Source organism: Helicoverpa armigera, chromosome 19 (assembly GCF_030705265.1).
Source record: "Helicoverpa armigera isolate CAAS_96S chromosome 19, ASM3070526v1, whole genome shotgun sequence".
Taxonomy (NCBI): domain Eukaryota; kingdom Metazoa; phylum Arthropoda; class Insecta; order Lepidoptera; family Noctuidae; genus Helicoverpa; species Helicoverpa armigera.
The window spans coordinates 2,456,004-2,470,924 of NC_087138.1; the positions used below are offsets into that span (position 1 = coordinate 2,456,004).

Below are 14,921 nucleotides of genomic sequence, written 5' to 3' on the forward strand. Positions count from 1 at the left end.
ATAAAATGTAATTTTTTAAAAATATTATCTCGTTAATTACCTAGTTAAATGTTTTCAAATTTTTAGTGACATAAATGTTAATTTTAAATAAATTTAATGAATTATGTGAAATAAATATGAGTTCAAAGAATGTCAAAAGCATAAAACGGAATTTGTAAATAGCAGTGGCTAGCTTCAATTCGACAATTCCGATTTCATTTTCTTTACCAACAAAATTTTTAGCCATCTCCACCTTCTCGAATTTCCAATTTTTTGTTATTACATATGTTCATTAAAACGTTATTACATAAATATTTTTTTCTCTCAACAGCATGCGAACAGACAGTGGTACGCTCGTTCCCGTTATGTTCGCTGACGCGCGAGAAGGCAGTCCGCACACACTACCTCCCGCATCTAGAACAATCTCTACAAGAGGGCTTGCAGTTGAGATCTGCTACATTCCAGCTGATTAAGGTAAACTGTTGATCGATGATGAACTATTGATTGGAATATCAGGAAAAAAAAACAATTTGAATATATTTTTTAAGGTCGGTTCGTGGCCAGTCTTTAAACCATTTAATTTTGACTCAAATGAAATAAAAATGTAATTTCCAAAAAACACAGTGAAGTAACTTGCCAACAGTGTTAATGCCATTTTTGAGCTTGACAATACCTACTGGGTTGCGCGTTCCCTTGCGTTCGCTCACTCATGGCTATGTCGCAATCTTTGGACCTTCCGAAATTCGACCGGAGGTGAAGCCTGGACGTTAGATTTTTTTTACAGTTGTTGCATATAAAATCTCTATTTCCATTAATTATCCGTTTCATTTGCGCAGGTGGCTTTAGACGAGGAGGTGAGCAGCGAGGCAGTAGAAGCATTCCGCAAGCAGGTGGCTCGACTCCGTCACCCCGAGCACGTGCTGTTACACTTCGCGCTCGCGCCGCGCTCGCAGCCGCCGCCCAAACACTCGCAGCCTAAGCATCATACGCTCAAGTACGAACTGTATATTTATTTATTATTCTGTATATTTATTTAGTATATCTGGCCAGACACCGCTCGGCCGGGCGGTAAGTCGTTATAGCGCGCAACTCCCAAGTACTGTTAATTAAATAACAGAGACCTGTTTGCCATGTTCCTGAACAGATGCAATATTGCAATGAAGTGAATTCCAAACAGCAGTCAAATTTCTTCATTATAACGTACCTACAATCTATTATAATCCAAACTAATATTATAAATGCGAAAGTAACTCTGTCTGTCTGTCTGTCTGTCTGTCTTTCTGTCTGTCTGTCTGTCTTTTCTTCACGCCTAAACTACTGAACCGATTTGTGTGAAATTTGGTACAGACATAGTTTGAAACTTGAGAAAGGACATAGGATAGTTTTTATTACAAAATAAAAATAAAAATAAAATTATTCCGGACATATAGCGCCATCTATTGGTCAAATCAAAAATCTGCTGGTAGTCACTATTCCACGCGAACGAAGTTGCGGGCAAAAGCTAGTAGCTTATAAAAATGGGCCATGTTTCCAAAATTAAACTCTCATCACTCCCATCTCATCGCATTAGTAATTGGATAGTTCATCGAGAATAAGAATCTTTATTTGCAGAGACACGGTATTTTTGTGACCACCAAAAATCTCCTCCATACAAGATATATAAGAGCTTGTTTTATGCCTATTAAAAAATTTGTTAATGTCAACCTTGTTTCAAGTCAACAAAGCCAAAATTAACTAAAAACATAATCTTTTCCACAGGGGTTTCGCCAAAAAAACCCTCCTAAAAACAGCCCGCCGCGCAGGCCTGAAACCCAAGCCGTCCAAACGTCAGAAGTACGTGCTGCCGTCAGCTGACGCGCGGTCGTTGACCTCGCCGCCGCTCATGTCGTCGCTGTCGGCCGACACGCTGTCCTGTGAGTCGCTTTATACAAGTTAGTTTTGGATCATTTTTCTTTTTATTTATTTTTACTATTTTTGACGTTTGATTTTGTGTCATTTTGATGGTTATTTTTGTGTTTTTTTTTTGAAAATATATTTCACGTCTCTGGTTAGATTTCAGAATCTTAATTTGTCAGTCATAATTTTTTTCACATAAGTACTTTTTTTCAGAATTTTATTCATACAGGAATTTTAGTGACAGAATTTATAAAAAGTCTTGGATACATTCTAAATATTTTGTATCTACTTTCTTGTATTTCGCAGTGGAAGAGCTAGAATTAGGAGGCAGTGAGACAACAGAGAGTCCGGCGGCGCGTACACTAGAACGCGTACGGGAACGCGTGTACGCGAGGGACTGGGCGCGGCTGGGGCTGGCGCAGCCGCCCTTCAGGCTCGCACACGCCAACGCTGTCTACACCTTGTGTAGGAGGTAAGACTTGTGCGTACAGTGGAACGCGTACGGGAACGCGTGTACGCGAGGGACTGGCGCGGCTGGGGCTGGCGCAGCCGCCCTTCAGGCTCGCACACGCCAACGCTGTCTACACCTTGTGTAGGAGGTAAGACTTGTGCGTACAGTGGAACGCGTACGGGAACGCGTGTACGCGAGGGACTGGCGCGGCTGGGGCTGGCGCAGCCGCCCTTCAGGCTCGCACACGCCAACGCTGTCTACACCTTGTGTAGGAGGTAAGACTTGTGCGTACAGTGGAACGCGTACGGGAACGCGTGTACGCGAGGGACTGGGCGCGGCTGGGGCTGGCGCAGCCGCCCTTCAGGCTCGCACACGCCAACGCTGTCTACACCTTGTGTAGGAGGTAAGACTTGTGCGTACAGTGGAACGCGTACGGGAACGCGTGTACGCGAGGGACTGGGCGCGTATACGGAAGGTCACCGAAATAGTTTTTGGTTACCTGCTCCCCGAAAATGGTCTCTGTAACATGACTCTTTTGTGTTATAAGAAACATTTTTCAGTCGTGTACTATTGGTTTTGTGTCACATCTCTGTCGGACTTTCACACTAAAAGTACTGAACCAATTTAATTTGAATTTTATTTACACACAGTCTAAAATCCGAGAGAGCACAAAGACCACTTTTTACCTACTTTCAGAAACTATTTCTCCATAAAACAGCTATTAAATAAAATATTAACCCAACAGTTACCCAGCAGTAATCCCAGTACCAGAGAGCTTCGGCGACGACTCGTTACGTCGCATCTCTCGGTGCTACCGACAAGGACGACTGCCCGTCATCACTTGGAGACATCCGAGGACACATGCTTTGTTGGCTAGGTAATATTTGACTTTTATTATGTTTAGTAGATATATCGGGTGTGTCGTACCAGTCGTAATCACAGTAAATCCTATCACATATACTTCTATGTTCTATGGCAAATTGTAAAAAAAATAACCATATCCATTCAGTGGTTGACCAGTTGACAGCTGTCAGTTTCACTCTTATATTGTGTACTAATTCTCACACATTTTTATTCTATTGCTTTGAAAAATCTTTTTTTTTTCAATGTGCTAATCAACATATATTTACCAGTATATTAACGTTTTTCATTTAATGAGATTAGGTACGATATACTTTGTATTAAACACAAAATTTTCCCTATTTTCACCAAAGTTTAATTTACACTTAAACTTGCATATTCTTTAACTATTTATATCATAATCAACCCCACTTCTCTGAACCAAAATGCAATTACCAATTTACATTCTTCTTATCTCTTCACGAACAGATCAGCAGCCCCCCACCACAAAGGCGTGATGGGAATGCTGAAGGCAAGTCACCAGACGCCCGGCAATGCGCAAAGCGGTACCGAAACTACATCCAGTTTAGAACAGGTGAATACGTGTGTATTGTGTGTCGAAATAGCTGTGACAATGTGATACCTGCTTGCATGGTAAATTGTCTATACCTGATTGTCTTTTAGGTACATGTGACATGAAGGTATATTATAAAACTACATGCATTTTACCTAGCTTTGTTTTACTGTTTTTCTCTAAAGTGTGCATTTTTTACTACCCCTGTAGTCCTATAGGTACAGTTCTTGTTAAACTCAATGGCGGTCCGTAACAAAATTCTGAGCACAATTACGCTCATATGACCCGTACCCCTCCCGCCACTTATTGTTACCACATCATGATATGATAGTTTCCACATCAGCGACTCACTTAAAATATTGACGAGACCTGAAAAATCTAAAACAAAAAAAAACACACATTCGAATTAAGAACTTCTTTCTTAAAGGGCAGTAGGTTAATAATAATAAAAACCAATACCATTTTCACATAGGAACGTTACCTAGCAACGCTAGTGGCTTGCACCCCAGCGTCGCGTGGTGACCTGGAAGACTCGAGTTTGAGTCTAGACTCATTACTGCTCTGCTGTGAGGATCAACAGGCTACACATACGCCGCTGTTGACTAAGGCTGCTGGGACTCTGGGGTGAGTGGAAGTTTCTAGTAGACGTTTGAAGAGGTTTTATTTGTATTTCGTGTGTTAGATAAATGTCTCAAATAATAATTGAAGAAAAATCTTTAAAGAATTAAATCATTCTTAGGGTAGCGATAATCACGGTCTGATGTAGTCGGTCCTCAAATGAAGACATTGTCAAAATATGTCAACTGTCCCCAATTGAGGACAGTGCATACTGTATGTGATATATTATGTGACAACAAAATGTCAAAATATTTATAACACGTTTGAATGTTCATAGATTTTTTGTCGATTAGTTATTAGATGTGTAGTTGTTAAGACAAGTAACATGTGACTTACGTATCAGCGTGTTGGGTCGCAACAGCGGCGGCAAGGGAGGCGCCAGCACCTCGTCCCGCCACTTCGGGCGCTGGGGGTCGCTCAAGGACCGGCGCCAGGCCTCGCACCTCGACCTGTACGCGCCCCGCCAGAGACTGTCCACTGCTGACGCGGACTCGGGTGAGTACACTGCACCTCGTCCCGGCACTTCGGGCGCTGGGAGTCGCTCAAGGACCGGCGCCAGGCCTCGCACCTCGACCTGTACGCGCCCCGCCAGAGACTGTCCACTGCTGACGCGGATTCGGGTGAGTACACTGCACCTCGTCCCGGCACTTCGGGCGCTGGGGGTCGCTCAAGGACCGGCGCCAGGCCTCGCACCTCTTGAATAGTGATATATGATAGCAATCAATCAGCATTCAATGAAGATGAATGGTTCTAAACTATACATATAGATAGCACACGCCCTAGTTATACTGATGGCTCTAGTGGTCTGAAAGTCTCTTTAAGTTTCACTCGTATAACTCGGATTTATTTATTCAATGTTCAGTTTTTAATAAATTCCCTTAAAAATATTTCCCTTTACTATCGATCTTATTTACAATAAAGTTCTTCAACTTCATGATTGGACACAACTCTCTTGTATTACGAATTCTTTGTTAACATCCCATCATTCACCCCCAGTATGTGGCGAAGGCACGGGTCGGCGGGCGGCGCTGTACGTGGTGTGCGAGAAGGGCGGCGCGGCGCTGAGCTGCGCGGGCGCGGAGCTGGTGCCGGCCGAGTACCCCGACGCGCGCGCCACCAAGCACGCCTTCAAGAAGCTCATGCGCGCCGCCGTGCCCTCCGCGCCCGCGGCCCCTGACCCGCCCGGCTTCCTCAGGTGACCCCTGCACTCATTACCACACTCACTATGTGGCGAGAAGGGCGGCTGCATTTGACAGACTATCAGTGGTGCACCTAGCGTCTAAAAATAAAACCTAAGCAATTTTATTCAGGGATCCGTACAACTAACAAAAAGTTCGAGTCATTCTGGCAGATCACCGCGCCACAAATATGCAAGCGGGAAATAGAACGTTTACTAATTAATGTTGACAGCGGATACTTTTAGTAAGCAATCTGCACTGGTTAGTGGGGGACATAACGTACCCGTTATTTTATGATAGTAAACTTGAAAGGGGTTGTCCGAGTATATTTCATCATTTGAAGATCCTAGTCTCTTGTAAAGCATGTTAGGCATTCGATTATCTGAAAGACGATCACAAACTCAATCTCCATTCCATTTTCAACCGCAGCTCATTTGAATCTTCCAATATCCAGGTTAATAGAAGAGTCAGGCTGGCTGTGGCAGCTGCGACAGTTATTCCAGCTGTCTGGAGCTGTAGTGGATTTACTAGACATACAGGGATCTTCCGTACTCCTGTCTTTGGAAGATGGATGGGACGCCACTACACAGGTAAAATATGTCTTTATAATTTACATATTATAAGCACATACTATTTTACATACATATTATATGTTATGATCCATTTTACGTATACCTACAGCATGTCCATTCGAAAGTAAAATGGGTTTTCTCTTTCACCTCTCTTGTGAGAGGTTCAAACGGGGTTTACAATGTGGAATCTAATCATTCTCATCTTGATTTTAATAAGTTGTATATTGGAGAATAAAATTACAATTGTGTTTTGGGATTTTAATAAATTACTTTTAGACTTTCATTAAAATTGCAGGCAACACTATTAGGTATTTGTATCTAAATAATTATCTGTGTTCGGTTTAAAACTGTCGCATATAGCAATACATTTTTACTCATATATCCCTCATTTGATCCTTCATAAATTGTGTCCAATAGATCGTTGTAATAACCACACGTATTTTCATTCAAAACGCAAGCAAAACTCGACCTTATCACCTTAGCACTCTGTTCAAATTCACATTTTTTCCAGATATCATCACTCGCCCAGATCTGCCTCGAACCTTACTACCGAACGTTAGAAGGTTTCCGTATCCTCGTGGAGAAGGAGTGGCTGGCTCTAGGGCACAAGTTCCAGCAGCGCTCCAATATAGGAGCCACGCCGCAGCAGGGCTTCACGCCTACTTTCTTGATGTTCCTCGATGCTGTACATCAGGTTAGAAATTATTTGGTTTATTTATTTTTGCACATTACTCTAAACCTTAAAATATTGAACAAGTATTTTTAATTATCTCCCACAAACAAATACTTAACAAAGATGTAACACGTTGGAATTTTGTGTTACGTCACTTTTAGGTACAAAGAACAATGTCAGGTTTCGGCCCGCCCAATCAACTTTTAAAACTAAATTCTCACGGACACAAAGTTCTTTACTACAAAAATTTTAATATAAAATAATAACTTCTTATAAAATATTTAATTGTTATCTAGAACTTTTCAAAAAAGAAAAATATCATGTTAATAAGTAATTATTTTGTTTATCGAGGTCAGGTTTTTCGTTTTAATAATTTGGAATAATTTGGTTTTGAGAAGTTCAATGCAAAAGTGGAAAACATAGAAAAGCTTCTGACATTAAACTACACAAAAAACTGTAAGAATTTTCACTGTACATGAAATATTTTTGTTGAGCCTAAGTTACTATGGACGTCTGACATTGTTCTTTGTATAACATAACCGTGATGTCACAAGACCCCATTCTCAATCTTTATTGCACTCTATGTTAAATGTTCTCACCTTCCGAGCCTTTCTCCCAACTATGTTGGGGTCGGCTTCCAGTCTAACCGGATTCAGCTGAGTACCAGTGCTTTACAAGGAGCGAATGCCTTTCTGACCTTCTTCTCTATCCAGTTACCCATATTTAATGTCTTGTTAAAAAAAATATGTCCAATATTTTTTGCTAATCTAGAAGATGGACTAATTACAATAATTATTTTTAGCACTGTCATCATGCCTATTGTTGTTTGTAAAAATGTAATATGTTTTCCTATGAAAATAATTCAAGTTGGTTCATGTACGTAAATAAATAAGGCTTTTTTATTCCAGCTACAAAAACAATTCCCCCTGGCCTTCGAGTTCAACGAGTACTACCTACGATTTGTAGCTTACCACGCAGTATCGTGTCGGTTCAGAACATTCCTTCTAGACAATGAGGCACAAAGAGCTGAGCTCGGGATCACTGCTGCCGACGATAGGCGAGCTGATACTAACAGGATGGTCAGTATACAGGATTTTTTAAAGCAGTGCGAAAAAAAATAATCAGTAAGAGAACATATCTGCATTATTAGTTTAAAAAAATAATAATTTTATGGGTATTGATAGACGTCAACTCACTTTCGAAACATTCCTTACACCCTACATTAAAAAATTACGTAGATACGTGGTGCGCTGACGTGAAGTCATAAAATCGATTTAAAATAAACAATCAAAAAAAAAAAAAAACAATCAAAAATATCAACTTTTTTTGTACTAAGTAGTAGTTTCAGTTATAAAAAAAGTTTATATTTAAATAGAAAATAAGAGGCTGAATGCACCCCAAAACAAAAAGAAGAGGAAAGTTTATATTTTTTTTTTTGCATCGAGAAAAATATTTTAGAGCGTGTTTTGAAATTAACAGGGTTCTCAGAAATTGTTTCAAGATTAATATATATTTTTTCGTCATGAAAAACTGTATAGATTTGATTTAGCCAATTTGGCTGTAAAAAATTGCCAATTTGGTGCTGTCGGCGTCTTAATCAATGTCTGATTTTCCTCTAGGTGTACTTGTACGAGGCGGGCGGCGAGGCGGGCGCGGGGTCGGAGGAGGAGGGCGCGGGCGGCAGCGCGGGCCGGGCGCCGTCGCTCGGACACTCGCTGTTCGACTACATCGACCGACACCACCAGAAGTCGCCCATCTTCTACAACTTCCTGTACACGCCTGATCTGGATAACCCTGTAAGTACATGTGTTAAAGGCATCACCATTATAATTATTATTTTCGCGTCCACTGCTGAACAAAATTTCCCCTTATGAATTCCAAAAGGCCCGGTTACATATCATACGCTACGCTTGACAGACCATGGTCTCCACACGAAACCCTTTCGGCCTCATTGGTCATTGCTCCTCTTTGCTAAATGGCCTGGACCGGCCATAAGCCTTAGCAAATGAAATAAAAGTTATTCTCTTTAAACTTTTGGCAGTTTCATTTTCTTAAGTCGAATGGATGTCTTATATAATGTTTTTTTTTCTCCTTCACTTCGCCATATAATCGACGTTATAGTAAAATGCTCATAGTTTCCTAAATATACTTAACAGTAATATTTCTCCACAGGTCCTCCGCCCAGTATCCTCAATCAGTGCCCTAGAAGTATGGCAGTACTACACCAGCGAGGAGTTATCACACGGAGCGCCTTACGACCTGGAAGTGTTAGCGCCGGCCGAGCCTGACCGGCAGCCGCAGCGGAGAGTTGTTACTGCTGGGTAAATAAAGCATTGGAATATATTATTGTAAAGTCCATTTCCCGAAATATTAGACACAAGCGCTGCGTCTGTGAGACTTCTTTCGTGAAATGGACTTTATAAAATGTATGAATTAGTACTTTTTTTGATGTAATTTTACCCCTCAAATGTTGAATGTACTTATTTAAATATCTATCCAGATTTGTATTAGATGACATACAAAATACTTACTTGTATTGGATGTCATTTTACCTCTCTTTCAAATGTACTAAATATATGTATATCCAGACTTGTATTAGATGACATTTTATCCCAAAAAAAATATATCTAGATGTTCCAATTTTCAATCTTATTAAACCATCAAAGTTTTGGATCTTATTTGGTCTCTCGTAAAAATATACACCATCATTGTACTCCCGACACAAACAGTAAGTCATTTGTTTCGACCGCGTTCGTTATATGTCTGTTTGTCTTATGTTTCTTTGTGGCGCCGAAGATCTCTGCGAAGAACGGATGAACTGTGATTTCCATGCGTTTACTAAGCTAATTTCTATTTTGGACGTTCATAAGTGCTTGTAAAAGCCTAAAAGAAATTAATTTGATGAAAACTGGCTTTCCTGCAGTCGTTCTCATTGCGAACATAATTATTATTAAGACATATCGGAGGTTAATCTTATGTTGTTAACCATCCAGCTACGACAGCATAGCCCGCAGCATGCCGGACTCGTTCTCGGGCCTGCTGGAGCGCATCCGCCAGCTGGAGCTGGAGCTGGGCCACCTGCCGCAGAAGTGGCGCGTGAGGTGGGACCAGCTCGAGCTGCCCAACACCTTGGAGCTGCAGGTTTGTGCTGCTTGGGGATTGGGTGAAACTGTATGAGAAGTTCAGTGCAGTGTTTGACTGCTTCTGAAATGGACACAATTAAGATGGAAGTTCATATGAAAGTTATCTTCGCGTTTTTTCGTGGGAGTTGGATATCTGTCGGAAATAATGATAAACAAATTTTTACCCCTCCGATTTCTGGACCTCCTCCGATTTTTGTCGTATCCGTCCAATTCTTTTCTCTTCGTAATTGAATGATGGGTTTCGTCTTACTGTAATTTTCAAACGCATATCTGCTGGGTTATAATTACACTTAATGGCAATTAATCTTAATCAAAATTACTATGTGCATATAAATGTTTTACATGTTGTATTTTTACCTGTATGCTTGTATGTCCCACAGCGCAACTCATCAATGTCGTCCGGCGTGGTCCGCCGAGCCACCCTGGCGTGGCACAAGCGCGGCACGCTGGAGGTGCTGGTGCGGGGCCGCCTGGCCGCCGCGCCCCCCCCGCCCGCGCCCGCGCACCGCTGGGCCCCCGCGCCCGCCGCCGCGCCCGCCCGCTGCGACCACTGCCAGGACCTGCTGTGGGGCCCGCTCAAGGTATGCACAACATCCAGTGGGGCCCACCAAGGCTCAGAACTATGACAAAAATCATCAAATGACATTCCCGCTGTGGGTTAGCGATGAAGGAGTGTTAGACTTTTACTGACTTAAATTTATCGTGTTCCTTGGTAGGCCTTTTATGTACCAGAGCCATTTTCCCATCTAAAAAACATAAAAAAAGTTTTGCCAAACATTATTTTACCTTGCCTATCCCCCATTTGAGTCAACTGATGGTAAAAACGCAAATTTTCGCATCATGACAGACTGGCGTCCGTTGCGTGGACTGCGGCGCGATGTGCCACGAGCGCTGCGCGGAGTCGTGGGCGCCGCCCTGCACCAAGTACAAGGCGCCGCCGCCCCCAGACGCCGACCAGCACCGACCGCCGCTCTCCGCCGGTAAGAGAAACTTAAAAAGTTTCCAAAATTATTTATTATTATTATATTATAATTATAAAATTATATTGTCTCAACCATGTTGGGACTAGCTTCCAGTACTTTAAGAAAACTATGAAATACCTGCTTTTTTGAATATAGTGTGTTGGCAGTTGTTACGGGTAGTTAAAAGCCAGTAAGTCTGACACCACTCTTATCAACGGCTATTGAATTCCCTGAGTAACTACCTCTAGGTTGAGAAGGTCAGATAGGCAGTCGCTCATTGTAACACACTGGTAGTCATTCGGTTAAACTGGCAGCCGACCCCAGTATAGTTGGGAAAAGGCTCGGAAGATGAGTTTCTATAGAGCTTCTTGCCGGTGCTTCTCCACGCTTTGTAACCGTGCAACCTGCTTTTAGGTTTTATAGGCCTATTTGAAATAAGAAAAATGTCAGTTTGCAAGCACTCTATTTAAAACACTGGTACTGAGCTGCAAGCGGTCCAATATGGTTGGAAAATGGAAAAAGGCTACACAGATGATAACAATATTAATATTAAATAATACAATATCTGTCTGTCTACAGGAGTGTCAACACTGCAGTCGTCATCGCAGCAGTATTACGAGCAGTTCTCGTCGAACGTGGCGGAGAACAGGACGCACGAGGGACATCTGTACAAGCGAGGCGCATTGCTTAAAGGATGGAAACAACGGTCAGTTAATGTCCTAAATAGCTTCCACCAGTTTTCTGTGGGAACTACTCCCTGTATCTGGATAAAAAGTTGCCTATATATTACTCCCAAGTTTCATCGTTCAAATCCGTTTAGCGGTTTGCGCGTAAAGCCGTAACAAACATACTCACTTTTACCATCATAATACTAATGTGAATTATGATGTAGTTATTTTTTATAGTTCATCAATTGAAGTATTAAGAAATTGAGATTTTACACTGATGTAATTGTAATCGGCAGTTAACTACATTTTCGGACGACTCTAAAATGGGAAATTTAAGAAATTACTTAATTTTTGTTTTATTCTTTTCAGTTGGTTCGTGTTGGACTCCATTAAACATCAGCTGCGATACTATGACGCGATGGAAGACTCGCATTGCAAAGGATTTATAGGTAAGCCGTTTTAAATTTATTGATTGCATTGCTATTATATTTAATTATTTGTTAAGTATTTAATTCCGATTGTAACACATATACTTTTTTCCAAAAAAGATAGTTTTGCAAAAGTTAATTGCAATACGTTTAAATGTTGTTTTAGATCTAGCGGAGGTGATCACGGTGACACAAGCGGCGCCCGCGCCGGGTCCGCCCAAGAAATGTGACGATAGATCATTCTTTGACGTAAGCATCAATACTTTACATAATATAAAGAATTCAATTTCTTTACTTAATATCTTGAATTTCTATTTAGAAACTGACTACCATTGTTGATAAAAGCCTAGACAAATAATAAACGGCCATTTTTGTTTCACAGTTACGTACAAGCAGACGTACATACAACTTTTGCGCGAGCGACGCGAACGCTGCGCAGGAGTGGATAGAGAAGTTGCAAGCTTGTCTACAGTGAACACTGCCCAATGTCCCGACACTAGGGCTGACACTCCGACACACTTGTCGACATCGACAAAAACTGAGGTATATCTGTCGATAGATATAGCGCCAGTGACGATGGCTCTCGATACCGACGACTCGATACAGCTTATCGATGATTGAGACCTTAATCCATCATGTCTAAGACTTGATATAAATGTTATTACAAGACTATTATTTTTGTTTTATTATATATTTATTACTATTAGATATTATTGGTCACAAGATTGTAACTTGTGGCTTTAGGCAAGGTTATACACAGTTATTATCTCGGTTATATGAAGTTTATCGCGCTAACCCGGAAGAAGCAAAAAGCTTTGAAATGTTTAAACTTGGATGTGTAGGGGCTTTGATCTCGATGCGGTATTCAACAAGAACATATGGAATTGTTTTTGTGAGAGCAAAAGTACTTAGTGAAATGTTTGCATTCTTATATTATTTTTTTATTGGTGCATTTTGGTACATAAGACTTTATAGTACATAGCTGATTTAGCACGGTTGTTATTCATTCCCTTTTAAGTAATAATTCATTTACAAAAAATTACCCCCTTTTTTATCGGGGGATAAAAAATTTTAATAGTAAAATACTCAAAAAAATATTCGGCCAAAATATTTTCTCACAAAAACAATTCACCTAAACATAGTATAATATGAAAGTATTTATAATAATGATTAATATTGATAATGAATTAGTGTCGTACGTATGTTTCCCGTTTGTAAATATATCGATGACTGTTGTGTAAAGTTCTGTTCCCGTATGTTATGTTGTTAGTTCACTTAGATGTTATATTTGTATTGCTTTTTTATACAAGGGGCTCGATTGGAACTTGGTGTTTTGTAAAATCGATTCTATTTCCTTTGTAATAAGACAGATATTCACTTGAATGTAACGTCATAAATCCAAGTACATTTTTTTACATAGAATTGCCATATACCGAATATATGCGTACAGAATAAAGTGCTAAAAATATCGATAAACGCCAAGTTCTAAAGCTCGCGGAGCCACCCTCATATTATTATAGTTATTATAAAATCGACGTACGATGCGACAAAAGTTTGTTAAAGCATTCGGTTTTACTCCTACAACTTATCTCAAAAGTTCATCAAAAACTTACATGAGTAATGTCGATAATGTTGACAAACTTTTGCTGCTTACCGTACACACATTGATAGACAAGTAGAACGCTATATTTAGTTCACATAATATAATATTCCTTGTAAAGAGATATTATTTAACGTTCAGGAATCTCCACTGAGCCACAACTTGTTACATACTCATTTTTGTATGATTTGTAAATAAGTACACGTTTTTTGTTTCACATATCAGGGGAGGGGGACAACCCCTATTTATGTACATACATACATATTAGCTCATGTAAATATTAATGTTATTTTTTCTGTAATTGCATTTAATATCACGTGGTTATGAATGTGCGCGCAAGTTTTGGTCCCGTTTTGATATTGCATCGATACATACAAGTCCTAAAAATACATATCGGAAAGAAAAATAAAAAACTGTTGTTCAAGATTTTGTATTTCAGAAATTAAACTTACCACAATCCTATTCAATAAATTAAATATTTCCAAATTGCCCTGTATCGATGCAACAAAGGATCAAATTTCATATAAATAAGCGCAGAGATTATTTGTGCCAAAAATGCACAAAGTGCACAGACGCGTTGCTCAGTTTGTCTTAACGTACGATAAGTCGTACGACTTTGTCGCACGATTTAGTCGCAGTACCGATATAAGCTTTACTGAGCGGCGTTAGCAATATAGTTTGCCTTACTTTGCGAAGTGTTATTAACTGTTCTTTGGGCTATAGACGACTATGGAGTGGTTTACAAATAACATTTTATTATTTTCAAGTATTGTCATACAAGAAAATATTGATTCGGTTAATTATCCTTTATAGGAAAATATTTTTCAACTATACCATGTATTAGAAAACGAAGCATAATTTTTAACCGACTACCAAAAAGGAGGTGTTTATTATATTATTGTATCAAAATGACTGAGTTACTGAAAACAGCCACTTCACAGTCGTCACAAGGACAGTATGTAGTAGTGTTTAGCTTGGCTTAGACGGATGTAACCTCGAGATGTGAGCATACAGCCTACTGCTGTACGTTACTGTTCGTATGAAAATATACTGTATTCATGTATATTACTGCATTTATGTATTGTTACGAAAAAATAGTATTTTATATATTATGACTGACATTTTTCGTTTATCGAAAATTCCCATTACACTGTATGATTTGGAAAGGATTTTGGTGTTTGTAAATGTGATGTTTTTAGTGAAAATGTACGGCAGTAGGCTAACAATAAATATTGGACAGTGCACTTGCGTTCCATCAAATAAAGAGATTTTTAAAATTGTCTTCTGGCTTTTCATTTTTACAAAACCTGAGTATCTCTTATCTTTTTGTAACTATATA

At 39.9% G+C, this 14,921-nt stretch overlaps 1 protein-coding gene across 1 annotated transcript in view; it reads left to right on the forward strand.

The window, feature by feature from the left end:
* Positions 1-14,864, forward strand: part of LOC110382567 (myotubularin-related protein 5) — a 43,390-nt gene extending 28,526 nt beyond the window's left edge. Inside the window, exons 18-39 of the mRNA XM_064039557.1 lie at positions 311-453; positions 816-973; positions 1,738-1,910; positions 2,182-2,347; positions 2,607-2,729; positions 3,072-3,203; positions 3,656-3,761; positions 4,213-4,364; positions 4,702-4,853; positions 5,355-5,553; positions 5,991-6,126; positions 6,620-6,802; positions 7,690-7,860; positions 8,401-8,577; positions 8,954-9,102; positions 9,775-9,922; positions 10,305-10,505; positions 10,772-10,904; positions 11,466-11,592; positions 11,924-12,003; positions 12,149-12,231; positions 12,365-14,864. Of these exons, the coding sequence (XP_063895627.1) occupies positions 311-453; positions 816-973; positions 1,738-1,910; positions 2,182-2,347; positions 2,607-2,729; positions 3,072-3,203; positions 3,656-3,761; positions 4,213-4,364; positions 4,702-4,853; positions 5,355-5,553; positions 5,991-6,126; positions 6,620-6,802; positions 7,690-7,860; positions 8,401-8,577; positions 8,954-9,102; positions 9,775-9,922; positions 10,305-10,505; positions 10,772-10,904; positions 11,466-11,592; positions 11,924-12,003; positions 12,149-12,231; positions 12,365-12,457 (3,185 nt within the window). The 3' untranslated portion in view covers positions 12,458-14,864. The remainder of the gene's footprint in view (positions 1-310; positions 454-815; positions 974-1,737; positions 1,911-2,181; positions 2,348-2,606; positions 2,730-3,071; positions 3,204-3,655; positions 3,762-4,212; positions 4,365-4,701; positions 4,854-5,354; positions 5,554-5,990; positions 6,127-6,619; positions 6,803-7,689; positions 7,861-8,400; positions 8,578-8,953; positions 9,103-9,774; positions 9,923-10,304; positions 10,506-10,771; positions 10,905-11,465; positions 11,593-11,923; positions 12,004-12,148; positions 12,232-12,364) is intronic.
* Positions 14,865-14,921: the final 57 nt, after the last annotated feature.